Source organism: Macadamia integrifolia, chromosome 8 (assembly GCF_013358625.1).
Source record: "Macadamia integrifolia cultivar HAES 741 chromosome 8, SCU_Mint_v3, whole genome shotgun sequence".
NCBI lineage: Eukaryota > Viridiplantae > Streptophyta > Magnoliopsida > Proteales > Proteaceae > Macadamia > Macadamia integrifolia.
The window spans coordinates 20238724-20261938 of record NC_056564.1 but is presented as its reverse complement, the minus strand read 5'-3'; the positions used below and the strand labels follow the sequence as shown (position 1 = coordinate 20261938).

The 23215-nt window shown below is 37.5% G+C and overlaps 1 protein-coding gene across 2 annotated transcripts; it reads left to right on the top strand.

The window, feature by feature from the left end:
* The first annotated feature begins 359 nt into the window (after positions 1-359).
* Positions 360-22641, top strand: LOC122087051 (B3 domain-containing protein Os05g0481400). 2 transcript variants are annotated; one of them, XM_042656026.1, is made up of 8 exons: positions 363-693; positions 5441-5506; positions 5953-6051; positions 6932-6990; positions 7073-7232; positions 7334-7540; positions 13173-13658; positions 22338-22641. In XM_042656026.1, the coding sequence occupies exons 1-7, from the start codon at positions 601-603 to the stop codon at positions 13656-13658; spliced, it is 1170 nt and encodes a 389-aa protein (XP_042511960.1). In that variant the 5' UTR covers positions 363-600; the 3' UTR covers positions 22338-22641. The 2 variants fall into 2 exon arrangements, with proteins under 2 accessions (XP_042511961.1, XP_042511960.1); XM_042656027.1 differs by lacking the exon at positions 13173-13658 and having other exon boundaries at positions 360-693.
* The last annotated feature ends 574 nt before the right edge of the window (positions 22642-23215 follow it).

Below are 23215 nucleotides of genomic sequence, written 5' to 3'. Positions count from 1 at the left end.
ACCGAGATCTGAGCTTTTGCTTGCAGATCTCGGGTTTCAGGCCGAGAGACAGAGAGAGTCGAGAGAGAGAGGCCGAGAGACAGAGAGAGTCGAGAGAGAGAGAGGGAAAACATCACATTTTTATTTGAAATAATGAATCGAACCGGTTTGTTTCGGTTTGGTCTCCACTGGTTTGGTTTGAAAAGGGTTTGTTCAGTGGTTTGTGGGGATTAAATCTGAACCGTGGATATACCTCAGGGACACGTGTCAATCGCCTGGGGTAGAATTGCACGGAATTGCACCGATGCGAATTTCAGACGATTTCTACCCGAGAGAGAGAGAGAGAGAGAGAGAGAGAGAGAGGGAGAAGAAAAAAAGGAGCATTGCACGCTTACCTTTAAATTTCCCCTTTGAATGTTTAGGATTTTATCTTGAGACCAATTCAAAATTTGAAAAATGGCGCACAAACGAGAAGGTTCTTTTACATTAACACTTCCGTCACTCAGTCCATAGATCTGCCTATCTGGTGTCTGGAGTCTGGACTGGTTTAGCCGTTTATGTTTTATGTGAAGTTCATTAATTCTCTGCAAAACCCTTCCAGCTTAATCCACTCCAATCGTAATGGCCAAAACCCGCAACAGAAACCAGCAGGCAATGAATACGTACGAAGAATCCCGCAAACAACGCCTACAAGATAACCTGAAGCGTTTTGAGGTGATATTATTTAATTTTATTTTCACTTCTGCTTGCACTTTAATCTCTCTATTTCAATCTCTGTGTATTTCGTACCTTTTGTAACCCACAACCCACCTATGCTTTCCTGAAAAAAGGGTCTGAAACTGAATGGAATCCAAGTTATGGCATTTAGGGTTTTAGGGTTTTGAAGTTGTTTTCTTAAAGGATGAAGGATTCAGTTTTGGGTTCTGGGTTCTAATGCATTATGCTAGCTAAAGATGCAGGAGGCTGAACTATGAACTTCTTGGATTTTGGAACCATCTGTTAATTGTCCAGGCTGGTGCCGTTTGGTGATGAAAGGGGTTTTCTTTGCTCTGTTCTGGGGTTTTTTTCTGATGTAAAATGAAGAAGAAATTTTATTTTATTTTTTGTAACATATATGAGAGATGGTGAGCTTCTGTATATGTGCTTCATTTACCTAGCTGATAAGGATTAACAACAAATTAATTGGAAAACATCGACTTAAAAGTACTTAATTTTTAAACAATATAATGCCAAATTTCTATTGTTAATTAAGACACCTGAAATGATCTATTGTTTGAGTATAATTAAGAGGAACTGCGGGCGGTGTGTGGTAGTAAGAATACATGGATCTGTATTAAGAAGGAATATTAATGCTGTGATCTCCAATGTAAACAGTTTATATATGCATGGATATCTTGAAATAAAAACTAAAGGGAGGGAGGGGGAAGCTAGAGCATTTTTATGGTGACATACAATTTTTCTTGCTTAGGTAGATTGAATTGTGGGCTGATCGATGAAGAATGTAGTGAAAATAAGATGGTTGTGGAGTGTATTGTTGCTCTAACAGAGAAATGCATTAATCTCATGACGGATCTATGAAGGGAGAGCTACTGTTGTGTGCATGAAAGGGGTGTATGGCTATTATCGCATGCAATAATGGATGTTGGGTGTGGTAGAGAGTTATCAGGATAGAGGGTAGTATTATATGGTATTTTTATAGTTATTTATTCAATATTGTACATGGGGTGAGTCTTAGTAGGAGTCGTTATTGAGTCATAGTGTGAGGTTATTGTAGTATTGGGTTGTGGAGTTTTAACTATTTGTAATTGTTACATGGTTTGAGATCTCAACGAGATCTCGCTAAAATGTCATTTTTGGTTTTGGCGAAGCGAGGCCATGGGCTATACTGGAAAATGATAATATCTTGCGGTTCATTTTTTCGGTTTCATCTTGACTCGACCAAGTCACATGATGTTTTAAAACCCATTTCGATGAGATTTCTTGCCTTTCTCGTTATATCTCGACTTCTCTCTCTATATCTTGCCTATTTCTCTTTGTAGGGAAGAACACCCCCCTTAAGATTGTGTTTTGGTACTTCTTCTTGCCAAAGCTCATCTCTATCATAGAGATTATCAACTTCAACACTTGGAGATTGAAGATTGACACTTTTTAATGTCTTTTAATTCTTTATGCTTATTTAAGTTGTTTTACACTTTTACTTGAACTATATGTTTTAAAAGTACTAGATATTTTGTGGAATAGCCTAAGGTAGACCTACGCCATAGACTACCAACATAGGGTCTGAAGTTAAAGTACCATTTTTGAGTTTGATTTTTAAAATCTATTGTTTCCACTGTGTTTACAAGGTTTAAAGTAGGCTAGATAACATGCTTTATGGGATAACTTGGCCTTGTGGCCATCGAAACCTGTCTTGAGTTGTCCTACCAAAAAATACCATGTCTCGCCAAATCTCAATTTTTTGGCCTGGGTGAAGCCAGTGGCAAAACTGAGACCTCAAACCTTGAATTTTTATTTATATTGGATAATGAAAGGAGGATCAGGAGACTTTGAATGTTAAAAGGATTCCTATAAATTCTCTTTAGAGAATGAGGTCATGGCTTCCTCAATTAAGCTAAAAAGACACCAAAGATTAATTTTTAAAGCGATTCCATTCGTTTCCCTATTTTATCTCCTTTCTCCCTTGCACCATTATCTCTCTTTCTCATTGTATCTCCTTCCCCCTCCCCCTCCCCCTGGTGCACGCATCAGATATGGAAAAAATAAGAACCAATAAAACCTGAACTTGAAGACTTAGTTATGGCTAGAATTAAGTTTTTTCTCTTCAGCTTTGGATCATTTAGTCATATACTCATTCAATTGGAAGTCTTGATCCGACTCAACGAAAAAAAAAAAAAATCATGATTCCATAATCTATGCTAGGAGAGGAAGTGATAAATAAAGAATGAGATTTAAAGCTTAACATAAAAGAAGCTGTGTGTGTGAGGAAATATTGGGGAAGGAGGAAGAAGATTTAATGCATCTTTGGTTTAACTTTCTGAATGAAGGAGAGCTACGTGAGTAACAAAAGGAGTTAACGTTCTAAAATGGAATAACTGATCATTTCATGAGATTTTAGGAGAAGAGAAGAGAGTGGGTACACATTTGGCCATGATATATCTGAGCAATGCAACCATACCAACAACTTAAAGCTAATTGCTAGAGCTCATCAACTGGTCATGGAGGGGTTCAATTGGGGACATGTAATTAAAACCTGCTCCCAACTTTTTATTTCCTTGTAGGTTCATCCTTTTGCATGATTATTATAGACCGATCTATATTGTACATCAGGTAGACAGCCGGTAACTTATTATAGACTGTCGTTATAAGCCTGTGGCTGATTTGTAGTGGTGCGTCAGGTTGACAACTGGCCCTTATTATAATTAGCCATAACCTATAAATCCTTTTGCATGGATCCTCGTGCTCGTCCTTGCTTGGAATCACCATGTAGCCGATCCCATTAAGTTTCGATAAGGTTTTGGATGTTGTCGTTGTAGAAGAGAGTGGGTATTAAAGGAACTTGAAAATAGGGAAGGAGAGGATTGCCACTAAGATGAGGAAGAAATGATTTCCAAATGGAGGAGACCGAATAAAGGGAGAAGAGATATTTTTGCTTTAGTATATAGTAATAAGTTCTCTTTCTATTTCATCTTATTGAAAAATAAAAACAACTGTAGAATATTGATATATATATATATATATTTTTGGTGTTATGGTTTACTATTGGAAAGATGAATCTTGAGTTCTTTTTCTGCTGTAAATTAGTGAAAGAATAATAAACACATTTCTTAAATATTTATTTGGTGTTCAGAGAGGTGGATTTGCAAGTATATAACACAAATGTATCTTAAATATTTTTTCTAGTGATATTCAAATCATGAAAATTAAATGGTTCTTACATTGAATATATGGACAGAGAGAATTCCTTTGTTCCTTCTGAATGATATGCACTTCCATTGCCAGTCTCTATAGTTTTTAACATCCCCTCTACTGTATTTAGTGTTATTGAAGGAAAAAAATTGTAAACAAAGTGCTTTGGCCTGCAGGTGGCCTAAGGGGAAAATCACAAAGTGAAGCATATACTTAGTGATGCTAGTGTCACAGTATGACTAAAAGGTCTATACATTAGTGATGCTAGTAGCACAATAACACTAAAAGGTCTATATAAGAAACAATGGATTCATACTGAACATCTGTTCTACCAAGATGTGTCTATCCATATAAGTTTATGAAATTAATGATCAATTCCTGGTACCATGTCAAATACTTTGGGCTTGAAGTTTTGTTCTTCAACTCTTCAGTCTTCCATAGTATAGTTTTTCCATCCAGTCACTGTCAGCCTCTATTGCAGCATTAATTAAAGCATCAAAAGTCTGCCTAATTTCATGACTAGATGAGTAGCTAAACAGATATGATGAGGTGCAATGTATTCAACCAAATGAACAGAGCATTCTGGTCGCTTGAACAGAACCTCCCTAAGTGGTCGGGTCAAATAAACAAAACAAAATCCGATTGTTTGAGTAGAACCATCCCTACTGTGGAGCTGGCTAAATGAACAAAGCAATCCCTCTTCCCCCAAAGAAGTGTGATAAAACGAGCAGAGCAGAGTCTGATCATTTACAGGAGGTAATTAGCAGGAAAGAAGAAGAGAAAAAGGATCAGGAATGGAAAGGGAAGAGAAATAGTTCAGAACCACAATAATGAAAAGAAAGATAAGAACCTCCACCAGAGTCTGGTCAAACAAACAGAGCACTGCTGTGTTTGTTTGGATAGAGCCATCCTATTGAAGGTGTGGTCAAATGACAACGGAGAGCTCTGTTGTTTTGCACACGAGAAAAAGTGAAAGGAAAAAATAATGGAAAAGCATGAAAAAGTTAAGGAGAAGCATAGTAGAATCAAGAAGAAGAATAACAAGTGGTAGGAGGAAGATATAACTGGAAATTTAGCTGGGTCGGGGTAAGCCTGCATTGGTCAATCAATCTTCAATCAATTTGTGCAGATCTCAAATGTTTATACGATAAACAATTTGAAAGTGACCATATAATTTAATAGTGCGTAAAATATATATTGTAAATAACAAAATTTCCACGTAAATTTTCTTTTTCTGCATAGTGCATACACAACTTTTAATTAATTGCAAACACCATCATAGAACAGTAAATAATAAAGACTAGGATTAATTAAAACACAATAGACTGCCATTCTTATCCTAAACAATCAAGAAAATAATGAGGCGCTTGCGTGGTGGAATACTCGCAAAAGGCAAGTGTCTTATTGAATCCTTGCTCATGGTACTTGGGCAAGGCAGAAGGGTTGTACCTTGCAACTCAAGTGCTGTGCCTCTTGTGCTTGTGACAACACTGCTTTATCTTTTTCTTTATTAATGTTAATATTTATTTATTTTATTTTATTTTTTGAGTTGAAGGATTTGGGTATTCTGAAGATCTCAAAAAGCCTATTGGAGGTCACAAACTCTGGAAAGAAGTCCCCAGTAAGTTCAAATTCCACTTCCCCTGCTCCATTCCAGAGTTGTTTTTTCTCTCTCAGGTCTTGTTATGGGACACCCACAGGTCATAATATGAAGCCACACCTGTCATCAAATATCTGCCTCATGGAAGCTCAAATGTGGCCCATATTTTGTGGGCAGTTTGATCCAAGGTCCCCTGCTCACATGTCAAAATTTGACCCCAATCCTCGTTGGCTGGTTGGCGAAACAAAACATTGAAAAATACAGGACTGTGAAGAGGGTGCATATTTAGGAGATAAACATATTTCTAAGGCCCTCCTGAAACAGTGTTCAACCATTTTATGTCTAAGGTTGAGTCTTGTTTTACCATAACATCTACTCACCCATAAGAAACTGAAATCTCCTTTCATGACTTATAATAAGAATATTCTACTTATTAACATTCTTTTGTATATTTCTTTTTGGTGTAGCAATGTACTGCAAAGCCCAGACTGAAAAGAAGCATCGAGATGTTAGAGCTGCGACGTTCTTCACGAGCAAGGAACCTGGTTTCTTCTTATTCCGATGCAGTAAGTGTCATCCTCTCAATCTGTTCAGAAGAAAAGAATCTTTAAGGCTATGTTTGGAAGCCAAAAAAAAAATTGATTTATTTTTTTCTTAAAAGAGGAGAGAGAGACAGAGTAGCTCATCATGATTTTTGTCCTGTCATGTTTTTCTATTTTTTTTGGGCTTCCAAACATAGCCTAAATGCTATATACAGTTAAAACATCATCTAGGAAGATGGGAAAAAGGAAAAAGAACGGAGAACAATAATAGATTTTATTTCGTTTGTTAAATTTGTGGTGTGAACTGTATTTGTTAACCAGTTATGTTGAATAAGATAAATTTCTGATTTGCTATTCCAGAATATTAGAATCGTAAAAGATAGAAATTATGCCTTCAGGCTTCAGTATCCCCATGGCTGTGCAAATCACTCTGTTAAACAGCTTTAAGGCATACTAACAGATGGGCTAGGTACACTTCATACAGCAGCGAACTGTCTCTTGCTATTTTCTGCTTTCATTGCTTGTTGGTATTTTGATGGGTATACCATAGAAGAGGGGGAGGGGGAAGGCAACAGCCAGGAGACTCAAACTCGAGACCGGGTGACTGGGGGCTTTGCGCACCAGAACCTCACCAACTGCACTGAATAGTTGTTGTTACTTGTTGGTATTTCATGTACAAATAAACCAAATTGTAGAGTTCCTTCTTCCAATACAGTGGAATAGTGTAACAGGATTAGTGCAGTTGCCCCCTCGTGGTTGGGGTAAAAATTAGTTATTGAATATGGGGACTCATATTATGTGTTTGTTTGCCCTATTTTACAATTTCATTTGGTTTTCCTTGTTGGTTTATGAATTATGTCAAACTAAATGCTAAAAATTGTCCTTCTTAATTGTTTCTTTATAGCCTGACATAGGCCTTCCAACTCCACGCAAAAGGTCAAGGACAAGTTCATCATGGAAGAGGTTGAATTTGTACTTGATTTTGCAGTCAATTAAATGTTTTTTCTTTAGTTTGCTTGAGTTGTTTATTCCTATTTAATTTCAGCTACCTTGGAAGACCAGCTAGTGAAGTAAAATTCGCTTCTGATGAAGAACGAGCCAGCGCGATTCACAATGCAGAGATGCTTCAGAGTAACTTGGGTTCTAAAAATCCATCTTTCATTAAATCAATGGTTCGTTCACATGTGTACAGCTGTTTTTGGCTAGTAAGTGACATTGTAGAAAGTTCTGTTTATGTACTAGTAAGTGGAAGATTATACATTATTAAAATACCAAATGCATTTATCGATTGTCTATGTATCTGAAGGGGCTTCCTTCGAAGTTCTGCAAAGACCATCTTCCTTTAAAGGAGGTGAATATGGTTTTGGAAGATGAGAATGGCTCAGAATATGATGCAATCTACATTGGAAGTAGACAAGGTCTTAGTGGGGGTTGGAGAGGATTTGCGTTAGACCACAAATTGGATGATGGAGATGCATTAGTTTTTGAACTATCTGAGCCTACAAGATTTAAGGTAGGACCTGATTTTACATATTTTATTCCTATAATGGTGATTATGGTTGTTTGTACTTCTTGAACCTGATTTTATTTAAAACTTCCATTATGATTGATAAACAACACTTTCACACCTTAGGGAAACCATTGGAGGTAAGCTTAATGATTACTACACTCTTAAGAAAGATAAAGTGACAGCCCTTTCAACTATTTTTTCATCACTAGGTGACAAAGAAGTTGTCGAATCTGCCTTTGCTTCTTAGGATTGGTCCTTTCCACAGCTTGTACAATCTATAAAGATGAATTTTGGTTATTATAGATATGAGTTCCATATCTGATCAATTGTCCATAATAAGCAGCCCTTTCATCAGTTGAAACCAGCACATCACCAATGAATTCTGATGCATCTTTCATTTCAGTTGCCTTGTTGAATCTTATACTACAAAAGTACACTGTATTAAGCATGGCAGCAACAGAGTGGATGACAACTAAAATATTCTCCTCTCTTGCATAAAAAGTTCTCTAATTCTGGCCATGCGAGTGGTCTGTCTCATTTTGATTTTCTAATAATGGTGAAAGGTTTTACGAAGGTGACATCTCGGTTTCGATAGTTACTGAAACGAGAACTAAAAAATTTGGTATTTTTTCTTTTGTTTTGCCGATTTATTGACTGAATCTGTCACACCCCGTTCACACTGAACCGGGCCAGTGACCGGGTTAACACCGGTTAACCCAAACCTGCCAGGATCATCTGATACTGTATTCCACCACAGCATACACACAACTAATATAAGCTCATCAGATCAGCAGAAGACTAAGTTTTACCTGTGAATAATCCCATAATACTTGATACCCGAATTGTGATACAATAGTTATCTACATGTGGGCCCGAAGGCATGATATTTACATAATAAAAGTACAATTCACATAGTACATAAAGGAAACTATCAAAATAATCAGAGTACACAGCTCGGCTCGGTATCAAAGGCTAGAGCTTAGCTCGGCATCAAGGGTTGAGCCCAGCTCGGCATCACATGGTAGAGCTCAGCTCGGCCTCAGAAGTGGAGCTCATCTCGGCATCAGAACTGCGGTCCCGCAGCACAACTCTCGCACAAGCAGACAATGCTGTGCTCTAACTCCTCAGGGGCCCACCAGTCCTCTTCAGGAAACTCGATTGTGAGACCCACCCTGTGCTCCTCAGATGTATGACCTGCAAAATCATCTAAAAAGGGGGTACCCGCGGGATGAGCTCACTAGCTTAGTAAGTGGTAAGATGGACCACACAGCAGTCCACACATCAAAACACAATCATATGCACTACATGCCATGCAATACATTTTTAAATCACATCCACCTAAGCAACATTACTAAGTCTTTGGTTTAGTGCTACTATAGCCACAGTGCGCGTATACTTCGGGTACGAGCCACGAACTCCATCCTGCGATACGCCCATAGGGCTGTCGGAGAAGGCCCACCGTGAGTACTCGAAAAAGTAAAAACAATGCCGACCACCGGCTCTCAACAGAAAAGTAAATGATTGAAATTAAAGGTGCTGATTCCAGCAATTTAAAAGCAGTACGATTGGCCCTCTTGAATGTACCACCGGGGTTGCCGACTGTCTTATTGACCCGCCGGGCGTTATGTCTAACTGCCACAGTGACCCGACAACCGCGACCACTGCTTCCCCCCAAATGGTAACCCAACACCTTAACCCCTGTTGGGAAGGGTCGTAGCATGGGAAGGTGAAATCCTAAACCGCATGCTCTTATATGACAATAGTACGATTGCATAGTGCCACCGTGTCCCATACCACGGGCCACCAATGTACTCGTTTCCAAGCCGACTACGGCATCTAGTCTATCAATGCATCATGCACAATGATGTCAACATTCAATCACATAAGCATCTCATCACTTGGTATTTAAAAAGTAAATATAGCACACATGCATAACAATGGGAGGATGACTAATCTATATAGCATATTCATGATGGCATGACTAGACTAGATACATTTAAATGAATGCCAAACAATGCCTTGAAACAAGGCCAAACGTCCTCTCCCCACTTACCTGTAGTGTACAAGGATTCCCGTTCGGTACGGGTGAGATCCGGTGCGAGAAGCGTAGGATTTGGTGAACCTAATATGATTAAGCGGGGTTAGTACTTCACCATTTTGGAATCAAAATTAACGAGATCCGATGACAAAATCATGTTTAGAACGTTAAAAGAAAGTCGCACGTCCGATTTGGGTCCAATCTGATGTAAGAATCACATTCGGGGCCTCTCAGGTGGGTCAGACAGGTGGGCTATCTGGCCCACCGGTTGGCCCACCGGTCTTGACCCTGCCCGCCGGTTGGCTTGCAGGTCTAGCCCGCCGGTTGTGCCCGAAGGCCCTGCCCTCTCAGGCGGGTGCCCACAGGCGGGCCAGATGGCCCACCGGTCCTACCCACTGGTCTTGGTGGGACAACTACTGTTTCTTCCCAACTTCCTCCATTCTTTGGGGATTCAAATGGGGCTTTTCCCCACTCATTCTTCACACTTTCAATGTCTTATAGGATGGTTCTAACCTAGATCTAGGTTAGATTCAAATGATGGGAAACCATCTTATCTTCTTTGCTCAAGAACACCTTCAAACCCTCAAAATCACTTCAAACCCACAATGCTTTTCCAACCTTGTCAATACCTCTTCAAATCCTTCAAGATCAACACATAAATCATCTATTAAACCTTAGATTCATCATTTCAAAGGGGATTTACAAGATCTCAAGAAAGACTACTCGAATCAAGGGTTTATGCTTAGGTATGGTGAATGTTCAAGGAACCCAACTTTGCTTACCTCTAAATGTAGATTTAGAGTTGAAGATCACTCTTCCGGCGCCGGAATGGGAAGATCAAGCTTCGGCGCCGCTGAAATCCTTCTCTTCTTCCTCTACCTTCTCTTCCCTTCTTCTCCCCTTTCTTTTCTCTCTCCTCTTTACTATCCTCACCAGCGTACGAGTGTCATAAATGAAAATAAAAGAAAATCATAAATGCTATATATATACTTCTTAAATAACTAAATAGTTCACATGGATGGGTCACCCAGGTGGGTGGGTGTGCCCACCTATCCGCCCATCTGAGGGCCAAAACTTGGACTTTTGACAGAGTTCGGGCCTCGGCGCGAACCCCACCCTTGGCATACGATGTAATATACGTATGCACCTTAATACACGGCTACATACCTGCTTTATCCGTACGTGGCCTTATGATAGGTGCAAGTACACGGCTTGGGTATTCCCATCTCTTCTGGCACTGGCTCGGACTTGTCGGGCCAGCCGGTGTTTAAGGTCACCCTTGCCATCATAGTCCATAAGGAGCCCGCTCTAACTCTCTCCGGTTTGGGTCCTGCATAGTTAAACCGGGTCAACCATGAAATCAGACCGGGTTTAAGAAGTAGGGTATTACAGAATTTGTACAAAGTCCTAACTATAAATAATAAGTTAGAATGAAATGGATCGAAATTTCATCTGGTTTGGACAGAAAACCTCCAAATATCTTCCATACAATCTTACCATTGGCCGAAAATTTGGTTTCAACTTTAACATTTCAGTTCTAGGCCCGACCAAAACCTAGAAACCGAAATCTCGAACCTTGTTTCTAGTACCACTCTTGCTTTTTCCATGACCTCATACAAGTACCCTAAAGTAGCCCCATTACCATCAACTAATCCTGGAGCTCCAACGATTGATTCCATAAGCCCCAATATCTCATTTGCATTAATCCAGAATGATTCCCTTTGAATGATATCACTCCCTGAAGTAGCCTTATTGACCTTTGGTTCTCCATTGTTGGCTTGCCAAATTCTGTAGTCTTGCGGTTGGAATTGGGCCAAAAGAAATTTTCTTTTTACATTTGCAACACCTGATTTGTGGTTTTTTCTGCATACATGTGTCTTTTGAAATTGATCCCACTAAGCTGATCCATCTCCTTTAAGCTTATGTGCTACTAGATTGAGTTTCTTCTCTTTTGGTTATGTACTCAAGGAGTTGCGTTAAATAACCAATCCATGGAATCCTCAATATGGAGTTGACCATTGAAGAATAACAGGTGTACCTTATTGTGTAGTAGTTTACTAACCTTATAATGTACCCCTTTGAACATGCATACCAGATGCTGGAATTTGTTAGGCTTCATGAAATTATACTAAAATCAAGTTGTATAGGAGAGATTTTGATTCTGATGCTGATATGGTTATGTAATTGTTGGAATTCTATCAGCTGTTACTGGAATAGTACATCCAGTTGGTGGAATATCGTCTCCTAACTACAATTGATGGAATAACTAAATGAGCTGCTCCTTACTTTGGAAGCTAAAGGAAGAAAAATGAGGTGAAACTGAAACTAGCACTATATGCACTAAGTCAAGGCTTGAGTTAGTGTTTTACCATGTCTGTTATTAGTAGGAACAACAACTCTTGGTTTGATGTGTGAGCTTGTCAATGTCTCATTATCTATCAAAGCTCCATAGTCCTCGTGAAGAACCGTTCGTGGTCTCATCGTTGGTAACCATTGAGCAAGAGGAAATCCTAAGCTCTGTTACCACTTAAATGTATCAATGGGAAACGACAGAATTTTTCTAACTGAAAACTCAGAAAAGAGTTGAAGATGAATATTTCAAAAGCTGAAAGTATTGCTTTGTCGATGTAAAATTTGTATAATGCCCTGTTTTGGGCCTTATCTATAGACCAATCCTATTCCAATGGCAACCTGAACCTAAAATTTTTTAGTTGGACAAGGAGGACACTTTATGAAACACAGCAAATTAATTGTATGTAGACTAGGAAAAATTGAAATGAAACAAATCAATAAACTCTTTCTTAGAAGTGGCAAAACTTTTAGCTGTTTGGAGTTGCAATTGGAGCTTCAAAACTGAAATCTTGAACTCGACTTTGAGTGGGATTTGTTTGCAAGGAGCAATCCACCACCATCCATGCAGAGATCTAGGTGGAATAGAGAATTGGAGCGGAGAATTAAGTGCTGTTTCTAGTGTCTGTCTCTGTAACAAGCTATTGGGAATCATATTCTGTTTGACTTCTTTTTATCGCTGACTTTTGAATATTTAATAGGGGTGCAACTGGGCTGGAATGGGTTATATTTTTTTAAAACCCCAACCCTACCCTTGGTTCCTTTATCCCAGGCCCTGCCTAGCCTGAGGTCAGGCTAGGATATCTCAGCCCTGCTCACCCTAGCCCAATCCTGATTGAGATTGGGCAGGCTGGGTTGGTTTAGCCCTGATTGGCCTCGGAAGCCCCTATATATGATATAATTATGCGTTATACATTTATATCTGTATCATAATAATATATGATTGTTTATATAGGGCCAGTCTGAGCTCAGACCGAGGCCTTAGCCAGGCTCAGTTGGGTTGACCCCGGGCTTGGAAATCTCAGTCTTAGCCCAGCACACGGGCTGACAAGCCCAACCCAGGCTTTGTTGGGCTCAAGACGGACTTGGGTGGGCTCGTCTGGCCAAACTTGCACCCTATATATTATTTACTTAGCCTCTACCTCAAATCAATTTCATTTACTTCCTCAGGGATCATACAAATCTCTCTTTGGTTGGTTTGAATGGATATTTTATTTACTACATTATGCTTTGTTGTTTCTTCTGCAGATTTATATTTTGAGAGCATTCATTGACAATAAAAATGATGGTGAGAATATGAAACAAAAAGTTAAAGTAGAGAAAGCAGTTGACATTGAGGCTGACGAAGGAATTATTTCTCAAAAACAACAGAAAAATGTTGGATTTGATGGTATAAGTAAAGTGCAAAAAGGGAAAAAAAGTGACAATGGAAACAGAGCTGCTTCTAAAAATCGAAAGCAAAAAAATGGAGTTAATAGTGAAAGTGAAGTTAACAATGTGATAATTGAGGCTGAAGTACAAAAGGAAAAAGTTGTTGAGAAAGCAAAAAGATCTGCTTCTCCAAAGCAACAACAAAAAACTGGAGTGAGTGGTAAAAGTAAAGTTAAACAAGGAAAAATTGCTGAGAATGGTGATGGTTGTGTTTCCTTAAAGCCCCAGCAACAGGATGAAGAAAACAAGTTGTCTACAAAGAGGTGTATGCCAACAAAGTTGTTTAGAAGGAAAGTGTACTAGGTGAGTTCTCCTTTATTGAGCTATTCAACGTTTTTGTTCATTTTTTTTTTTTTAAAATAAATTCTTTGTTCTTGTCACAAGTTTCAATTGTAAACAAAGAAATAAATATAATTTTGGTAATAGAGTTAGAAAACTTTATTGAGCGTATCTTATGCAACTTGTTCTTTCATATGGTTAGTTGATTTTTTTTGGAGACTTTAATATCTATCTATATATATATTGTGAACTATGTTTCCAAGTCTCTATAGATTTTTTCTTTCAAAGTCAAATTTATAACTTCAAAGTGGAAGAGAATTTTAATTTTCTGAATGAAAATATAGCTCTAATATTTGAGAAGTTGGTTGTCTTGTATACTCCCTCTCGGCTGTGCTCAACTGTCCTCAGATTACCTATAAAAATTTAACACTATTTCTACCATTTAGTGGTTGCCACCTTGGTTGGATTCATTGTATATATATGAATGAATGATGAATCTAGAGGTTATTGTTAGTTATGTATGCCTCAAAAGTCAAAAGCCAAAGGACAACTTACTTAATTTTATTGATTACATGCTTATATAAGTATAGGTTCAAAACAGTTGATAGATTATTTATTTATTTGAAATTAGAGTATGATGCAGATCTTTAAATAGGGAAACATAATTTTAATTAAGGAATCTTAGATTCTTGTTCACAACTTGGGAATGTGGGTTGGTAGTCTAAAATTGGTACACATGGCACTATCAGTTGAGTTAAGATAATGTCCAGATGTACATATTATGATAAACTTCGACCAAGACTATTGTTAAGAACTCTTCTTCTTGTAGCTATGGTCCTACATCTCCTTATTTAGGTGTCCACCACTTACCTAGGGTTTTTAATTGCTCTCTTTTCTACATGGAAGTGTGGATTGAGCTATAAGCTTTTGCATTTGCTTCAATCTCATATTTTCATGTTTTATGGTTTGAAGAAGCCGATTCTATAGGCACAGAGAAATCCGGTTCTTCTTGTTAGCTCGATGATTTTTGCTTCTAGAATGGTTTTTCTTTAGTTGTCTATGTTGAACTCAAGGTATTATTACCCAATACTTCTACATCACTGGAAATTATAGCAAGAGTTGTGATTATGTGAAAGCACCATTTAATTGGGAACAATGCAGAAGATACTAGAGCAATGAACTTGATTAGGGAATTTTATTACTTAAATAATGGGTAGCTCATCCCATGAGTATCGTTGAAGATGCCATTCGCCATCCCATGTGTGGTAGGGCCTGAATGAGTAACTAGTACTAGACCACTTGGTTATACAAACTCTTAGAAAGCAAAATGGCCAGTGAAATGCCAATTCTACTTCTTTACATGCTCTATGTTGAACAAAATTTTCCTATAGATGGAAAAATGAAAGAAAATTAATTAATCTTAAAATTAAAAGAAAGCGGAAAGTGTACTCTAAATCAAGCATGGATAAATTACAGCCACTAAGATCCATTGGGAAGTATTCCATTAGAATTCTTCCGTAGATTTAGTTTATAGCTAATGAGCCTTCCAATAATGGAGATCATATGAGGCCATTTATTTGGAAGTTGTCAACATAGTAAAAGTCATCTTCAGCTAAGGGTAGGGAACCTAACCACAACTCAGCCTTATCCCAACTAAATGGGGTCGCCCACGTGGATCCTTTCCCACCAATCAGTTTTATTTGAGGTCACGCTTGATATAAGGAGTAAGATAATCAATAATTTCCAAATATACTCACACAATATTTAAAGATCATTGCAACAAATTCACCATATAGAAAAATATGATTTATTGTCTTAATAGTTGCATTTACAGTTAAGAACATCTGCTGGCCAACTTAAACCCTCTTGACTGAGAGACTTATAGGGTTAGGACGTTGCTAAGAGAGAGTGCATGTGCAAAAACTATAACCTCGAAGGAACTGTAGACTTCTAAGCAATAGATTTGTTTGTTAGAATAAGGATGTTTGGGAAAGATATGTAATGTTGCTTAAGGACGATTACTTATGTTTGTCTGAGTATGTTTGGTGCTTTAGTTTAAAGGACTTTTTAGTAGAACTGGCTGAAGTGAGTTTGTAGCTCACTACAACTCATTCTTCAAAAACTCTCTCCTCGCTTATCTCTATTGGGTTTGGTGGCTTTTATCTAGATTGGTTGAAGGGTTGGTTAAATGGTCTATATGGTTTTTCCAAGAAGTCTTCAATGTGACTATGATAAAAGCCAACGTGAAGATTGTTGGGTTTGGTGGATTTTATCTAGATCGATTGATGTGTTGGTTCAATGATCTAGATGGACTAATGGATGAGGTGGAGAATTTATTGGTCCAAGCTAATGTGAGAAAGTGCCATATGGATTGGCATGAACTTTCACTAGTGGAGTGAGTTGAGGAAATTAAAACAAGGTGGAGTGGTCAACAAGTGGTTGGTTATTTAAGCCATTTAAAACAAGATGAAATGGTCAACAATGAAATGGTTTTTTGTTGAAGCCATTAAAGCAAGGTGGAGTTTCATCCAAGAGAAAAAAGGAGAGAATTGGTGGGTTTTCTCTACAAGAAAACGAAAACAAAGATGAGTCTATAAAAGGAGAGATATGTCTACCAACGTTTATGTTGATCCAAGTAAGGAGCCAAGATGTGAGGATTCTTGTGAGAGTCTCAAGAGGTACAATGCGAGTGCAACATATGTACAACGACTAAGCAAGAAGCCAAGGTGAGGATGTAAAGTGAATAAGAGATGAGAAAATGGTGTAGAGGGGGGCTTCGTATGGGTTCAAATTGCAAGGGTTGCACACTTGCACTATTTTCTCTTCTCTTGATTCTTAGTGAAGTTGGATATCACTCCTTGGATATAGGCGGTTTTGCCGAATCACGTATATCTCTTATTTCTTGTGCATGTACATTTCTTTTTATTTTAGGTTCTTGTTGTTCTTGCACATGCTTTTTTCGTGCGTTGCTTACATCAGAATTAGAACGTTGCTTCCACCCCCAACACTCTCTTTTGTTATGTGTCTCGAATTCTTGACCTGTTTTGAAGATTGACCCTCTCTGACAAAGTTTGGTGGCGATTTGAATGGGACCTTTTTCTGAAATTTGTGATGGTAGCAGAGGGCTTGGTATGGTATGACCTGATGGATCGAACTGACTTGGGGGAGTATTTACATGCTATAATGTCTTGGTATGTAAGCAAGTGAGATTTGGGGGTTTTCTGTTAGGGTTCTGCACGAGTGTTCTTGCTGCGTGTTTGTATGTTTTTGAGGGATCTCCATTGTAATCTTTCTTCCCGAGGACGTAGCAGATCACATTGGTGTGTGAACCTCGTTAAATCTCTGTATCTTCTTGTGCAAATCTGTTTATTTTCTTTGTTTCCTTTGGTGTTTGTTCTAACATCTTTCTTCTTCTGTTCTTTTTTCCCTATGGCCTCTCCTCCTAGTGTGATTTACGACTTGGTATCATAATGGGATGGATTACAAGGCTGGTTTGAGAGTTGATCAAAGCATCTCCTCCTTTCAAGCCTCGGAGTGCTTTGTAGGATCTCAATGTGAGACCCAAGAACTTAATCATCAACAACAAGGAACAATGTTTTGGGCTGTTATCATAAAAATGGAAAAATAAATGAGAGCTATTCATTTAAAGAAACATGAGCTACCCATTTACAGGCTTGCAGCCAGCCAAGTTTGAGAATCTTTTCCTTTTTGTTGTCAATCTGAAGTCCATCAGAGATTAGAACAGAACCCTTTGGGTTGCCAAGGGTCCTCACTTTAGGAATAACTACTCCAACTTGTAATACTTTGCTGAAAGTTGTCAGAACTTGAAAATTTGGTATTGTTTTATTGCTGGTTATGTAGACTGCTTGTTCGTTTCATGCTCTGTGTATCTCCTCTTGGCTGGTTACTTGCTCTGGTTGATACATAATGTTGAGTTTGGTGTGTTTCCTAACTTTAGAGATATATCTGGTTGGGATCGTTTCATGTTAGTGATGTTTCCCTGATATTTGAAATCAAGTATTATTGCTTTTTGGAAGAAGTGTGGGAAGAATGTGGACTATCACTTAGCTAAGGTGTCTAACCAACTTCTCTATAGTATTTCTATAAAATGTCTGAGGTTATTGGACTAGTGGAGTCCCAAGCTGGTGGCACAAGTAGTGGTAATCCCAGCTTCTTTTTTTTTGGAAAGTATCAATGTCTAAATTTCCATTGCCAAACTAGACAATACCAATTTCCTGGATTGGGTACATATTGTGAGATTTCAGATTTGGGAGGCTGCCATTGTGATGACGTGGCTGATATTCTCTATGAAACCTAAAATTGGTAGAATGTTCATATGTAAAGCCATATCCAAGGAAATTTGGGATGCTATTGCCCAAACTTTTGATATAGTGGGTGATTCAACTTAGGTTTACCACCTCTTTTAATGGGTAATTATTATGATGCTGGGGGACTTGGCGATCTCAAAGTATTACAGCACTTTGATTGGTGTTTGGGAAGAAAGTGACTATTATAGAGATCTCCACCTGTTGGATCCTAAGGACGAAGCTAAGTTGTGTATAATGTTTGGAATAGTACATATCTTGATTCTTCTTGGAGGTTTGAACCCATTGGAGTCCATATTTGGAGTAAAGTTCTCAAGACATATTTAGATGAAGTATGTGGGTACCTGCAAATTGAAGAGACTAGACAAGTGGCTATGTATACAAGTCCCTCACTTGAGACGTCTGCACTTGCCTTTACTTGACAGAAAGGGTGACATGGTGGAGTATAAGGCTAAGAAAAATGTAGGGACAAAGTTAAGTATGAATACTGTGCAAATCTCGACACACCAAGGAATGTGTTAGGATCTCCATGGTTGGCCATCATTTGGTGGCATAGACACCTCATTTTGTCACCCCAGAGACGCATTTAGCGATGTTTAACATGTGCTTTGGAGTAGTGGGAGAAGTCCAATTTAGAGCTTAAGAGACTTCATGTAATCTTAGTCATTTTTGGAATCATGTTTTGAAAAATAACCAAGTACCTCTAGAGGGCTGATCGGATCAAAAGTGGTTAAATGAGTTTAGAATCAATCCGAATTTTGAATTTTCAGAATAGATGATCATCATGAATAAATTCCTATGTAGGAAAATGGTTATTCTTTATATTGTATCTTTGAAATCCATGTCCAAAATTCTCATTTTGACAAAAATGGTTTCTAAATTCTATTCCGTTTAAAATTACTTGACATAAGCTTTACAATACCAAACTCGTTTATGAATTGAAGTTATAATTTTTTTAAATAATAATATAAAAATTTGTAACTAAATTAGGATTGAACCAGACCCATTCCAAACCTGGTTGGACCAGATAAGGTGTGAGCAACTAGTCAACATTTTGGTGCCAAAATAGGTTTCTTCGACACAGAAAATCCTCCATATACGTTGAAAGCCTTTTTTGAATGATGCACTATCAACGTTGAAAACTCTATTTTTGATGTCAAAGAATGTCATCTCTTTGTCAAAATATGGGAATTTGCAATCTTGTATGGCTCATTATTCTAAGCTTTTCATATCCAAAATTTGGTTGGATAAGTTTTCTTTGATCCAATGACGACTTAGACACGTTCGCAAGAGTCCTAAACATGATTAGGAACCACTAATTCATGGTTGTACATGGATTCCATTGGATAAGCCTCTTATTCCCATTTTTTACTATTGATCACCCATATCTCCTCATCCAATATCTAATGATTTTGGGTGAAATCTGATTTCTTACTAAGCTAAGTGGTCGAGTATGCCTCAAAATTCTATAAAAGGGCCTTTATCCCACATCGATAGCAACCTTTGGAGAGTGCACCTTTGCAGTGAGTTTTAGGATATTACTTTCTTCCCTTTGTTTTTGTTTCTTAACCTGAACTGAGCATGCTTTCCAAACTTGATTCTATAGCTCTTAAGTGTATCTTCCTTGGAAACTCTATGATAGTCCTACTATGAAGAGCTACAGGTTCTCAGAAAAGACTTGTATCCATGGATGTAACTATTTTTTGAGTGTCCTCTTTTAATCTCAAGTGGCACCTCTTCAAGGGAGAATAAGTGTGAAAAGGTAGTGGTGCAGCCACCTCCACAAATCTTCCCTATTTTATCTTTCTCCTTTGATAGAGGAAAGTCTGATGTGGGGAAAACTATTCAAATGGAAGTTGTAGAGGTTCCCGAAGTTGAAGGGGGAGCTCAATAAGGGACTTCTGTGGGATTTAATGGAAGTGAGATGGAGAAGGTGCTGATTGTGTACAGAAGAAAGGAGAAGACCTGTCAGTAGCCTTCCTCTGATCATCATCCTCCACACCCTTTTGGTTCGGGTAACTCTTCATCCAATTTTCAAGAATTAGATCTCCCTACTGCTATTAGAAAGGGAAAGATCTTGCACTAATCATCCTATAGCCACGTTTAACAATGGCCTTAGCCTTCAAGATAGATCTCCCTATTGCCTTAATGATGCAGATTCATCATCGAAATATGTTTGTTTTATTAGGAATAAGCCTAGGGTTGTGTTCCATACATGTTGGGCCTTTGATCCCATGTGTTTTGAGTGTAATAGGCCACTTTTTTATGGGCCTAAACTAGGGGTATAATGGTTGCATACTTGATTAATTGATTTCTTTCCTTTTTCATGATATATATATATATATATATTTAAGTTGGGTTCAATTTGTAAAGAGAAAGGATAGGATTCTTTCAATCCTTTCATTGATAGCTGTTATATTTGTGTAATAGTCTCTTTCCCTATAAAGTTCTTTCTTTCTATAGACTTACCTTATATAGGTTTCTGTAATATTCTCTTTCCTTGTAAAGTTCTTTCTTTCTATAGACTTACCTTGTATGAGTATCCAATTTTGTGTATATATGGGTTTCCTACATGAATACAAGACACAAAATTTTACTGATTATCATGGTATCAGAGCCTTCTCTAGAATCTCTGGAGCATTGCGATCATTTCTGCAGCAAGAGTTCAGATCTCAATCCTTCCATATAACAGCTATACAATGAAAGGATTGAAAGAATCTTATCCTTTCTCTTTACAATGAAATGGGTAAATCAGCCTTAACTCTTTATATGCAACAACAACAACTCAGCCATATCCCAACTAAATGGGGTCAGTCAGCTAGATGGATATGACAAAGATTATAAAAGAAAGGAAAAAGTAAAAGGAAAGGAGCACACCACAACAAAAACAGGAAAAAAAAAAAAAAAAAACCTAGAACGGGTCAAGGACATGGATTCTTTATCAACTATGCATCATAGTTATTAAGAGGCACTGAGGCAGTATTGGGAGCATAAGGCAGTGCACCGCCTTATTGGCTGCACGTAAAGCGGTCGCCTTATGCCCATTTTTTATAACTATTTTACCACTAATTCCATATAGATTTTATTGATTGGCAAGTATATGGGGAAGTTTACACATGAGAAGCATAGGATCAAGGGTATTTAAATAGAAAACCTTAAAAAAAAAAAAAAAAAAAAAAAATCACATTATGTGTCCTTCCTCCTTCCCCCTTCCCCCTTCGGATCTTGCTCTGGCAGCGATGAAACTCCATCGGCGGTGGTGAGACTCCTCCGGAAAACATTCCTTAAACCAAGGTAGGGCGTTTGATGTATTTATTAATTTTTTATTCAGCTTCTTTATTCTTCTTCATTCTGTGGTTTCTTCCTGCTGTATTTTCTTCTTTCTCTTAATCTCTTCTATTTCCCCTTGTTTTTTTTTCTTTTCCTCTCCCTTCTATGGTTCTACCTTCTTCTTTCTTTTCATTTTTTTTAGCGTTTTTTCCTGCTTTCTTTTCCTCTCCCAGTCTCCCTTCTATCTTCTCCCTTCTTCTTCTTCACTGCAACCTGCATGTCTCTTTTCTTTTTGCCTTTCTTTTTTTTTTTTTTTTTTAATTTTTATAATGAATATGCAGCTCCTTGGTTTTGGTTTGATGTTCTTGGCTGCGGGTTATCAATATTGATTGTGTATTGTAGCCTGGGTATTATTCTTTTAATTAATAGGCATTTCTTTTTGTGTCTGGTAGCTTTCTGATTTATTCTTTGTGAGATGGTATTGCTGGATATAGTATTATGGCTTATTCTGCAGCTATCTTATTTTTTTGGATGAATATGCAGCTCCTTGGTTCTGATAATCTGGTTTGATGTTCTCGGCTGTTGGTTATCAATATTGATTGAGTAATTATATATCTATATTATACGCTATGATAATGATTGATCTAGATGAACTTAGTTTATTCATTTTATTGATTTGCTTTTTTATGAATATCTTGCATTGGTATGAAGTATGAACTTTTATCTTTATTTAGCATATGAGTAGTATTTAATGTCATTTAAGCCAAATAAAATGGTTATATAGAAAATAAAATATTGGAATGCTTTATTCAATAAGGCGACGCCTTATGCCCTCTATCGTCAAAGTACTCTGAAAGACCTTTAAACGCCTCGGTTGCCTCACTGCCTTAATAACCGTGTTGTGCATGTCTTTCCTTAACTCTTTATATTTTCTTCTTTATTTACATAAGAAGATTTTTTTCCTACTATTTGTTGGTTAATGAAATGAAAATTAAATCATTTACTGCCCCCTTTTTCAGTTTGTTTTGATATTGATTGCATATCATTCTCTAATACCACTCCTCATCGTATATAATATTTCATATTGTGCTTTATTCTTCGGATGCAGGTATTGTTCTAGCTGTTGGAATATAGACTAACAACAAAGAAATCGTACTTGTGGAGGCCGCCATACTTTCTATGTTTACTTAAAACAATTTAGTTATCGTTAAAGGCTAAGAATGTGCAACTCGATAGGTCTTGTTTTAAGAAAATACAGAGTGGAAGGGTCTTGGCAAGTCAGACTTTGTGAATGAATGATGTTTTTTGCTCATTTAAGTAGTCAGCAATGATTCAATAGATAATACAACTTTTTTTGGTGAACAGTACAACTTATTAAATATTAAAGGATTGAACTTTTCTTGGTGAGAAAATTAAAAGTTTAGTTATTTTTTATTGTAACTTTTAGTTCAAGTAACGAGTGAAAGTAATTTTTGCTCAAGTAGTATTAATTTTCTATAATGATTAAATCTGTAATTGGATGTTTAATAAGGGATTTTCTTATTGGTACATGTCAAGGTGTCGAGAAATTTGTAACCTTGTTTTTTTGTCCTTTTAGTAGTACACAATTTTTTCATATGAAGATAAATATTGTCATTTCACATGTGCTTGAAATATGTGCATGACAATCATGGTTTGAAGTATCGGTCTCGTATCGGCTATATTGGATCGTTATCAGTTGAGATCGATCCCCGATCCCTGACCAATCCAGATCGGTTATTCATATTGTTTCAGGGGTAAAATAGTAAAAAAAAGTACTTTTTTAAAAAATAGGGGGTAAAACCGATTGATATCAACGATCTGATCTTATCTTGATTGGTATCGGTGGATATTGATACCGTCCCCTAAATCCTTGATGACAATACAATTTAATGTTATTATTATTATTATTATTTTTTTATAATAACACAATGAAATGACATCGGGTCATTTACATGTTACATATGT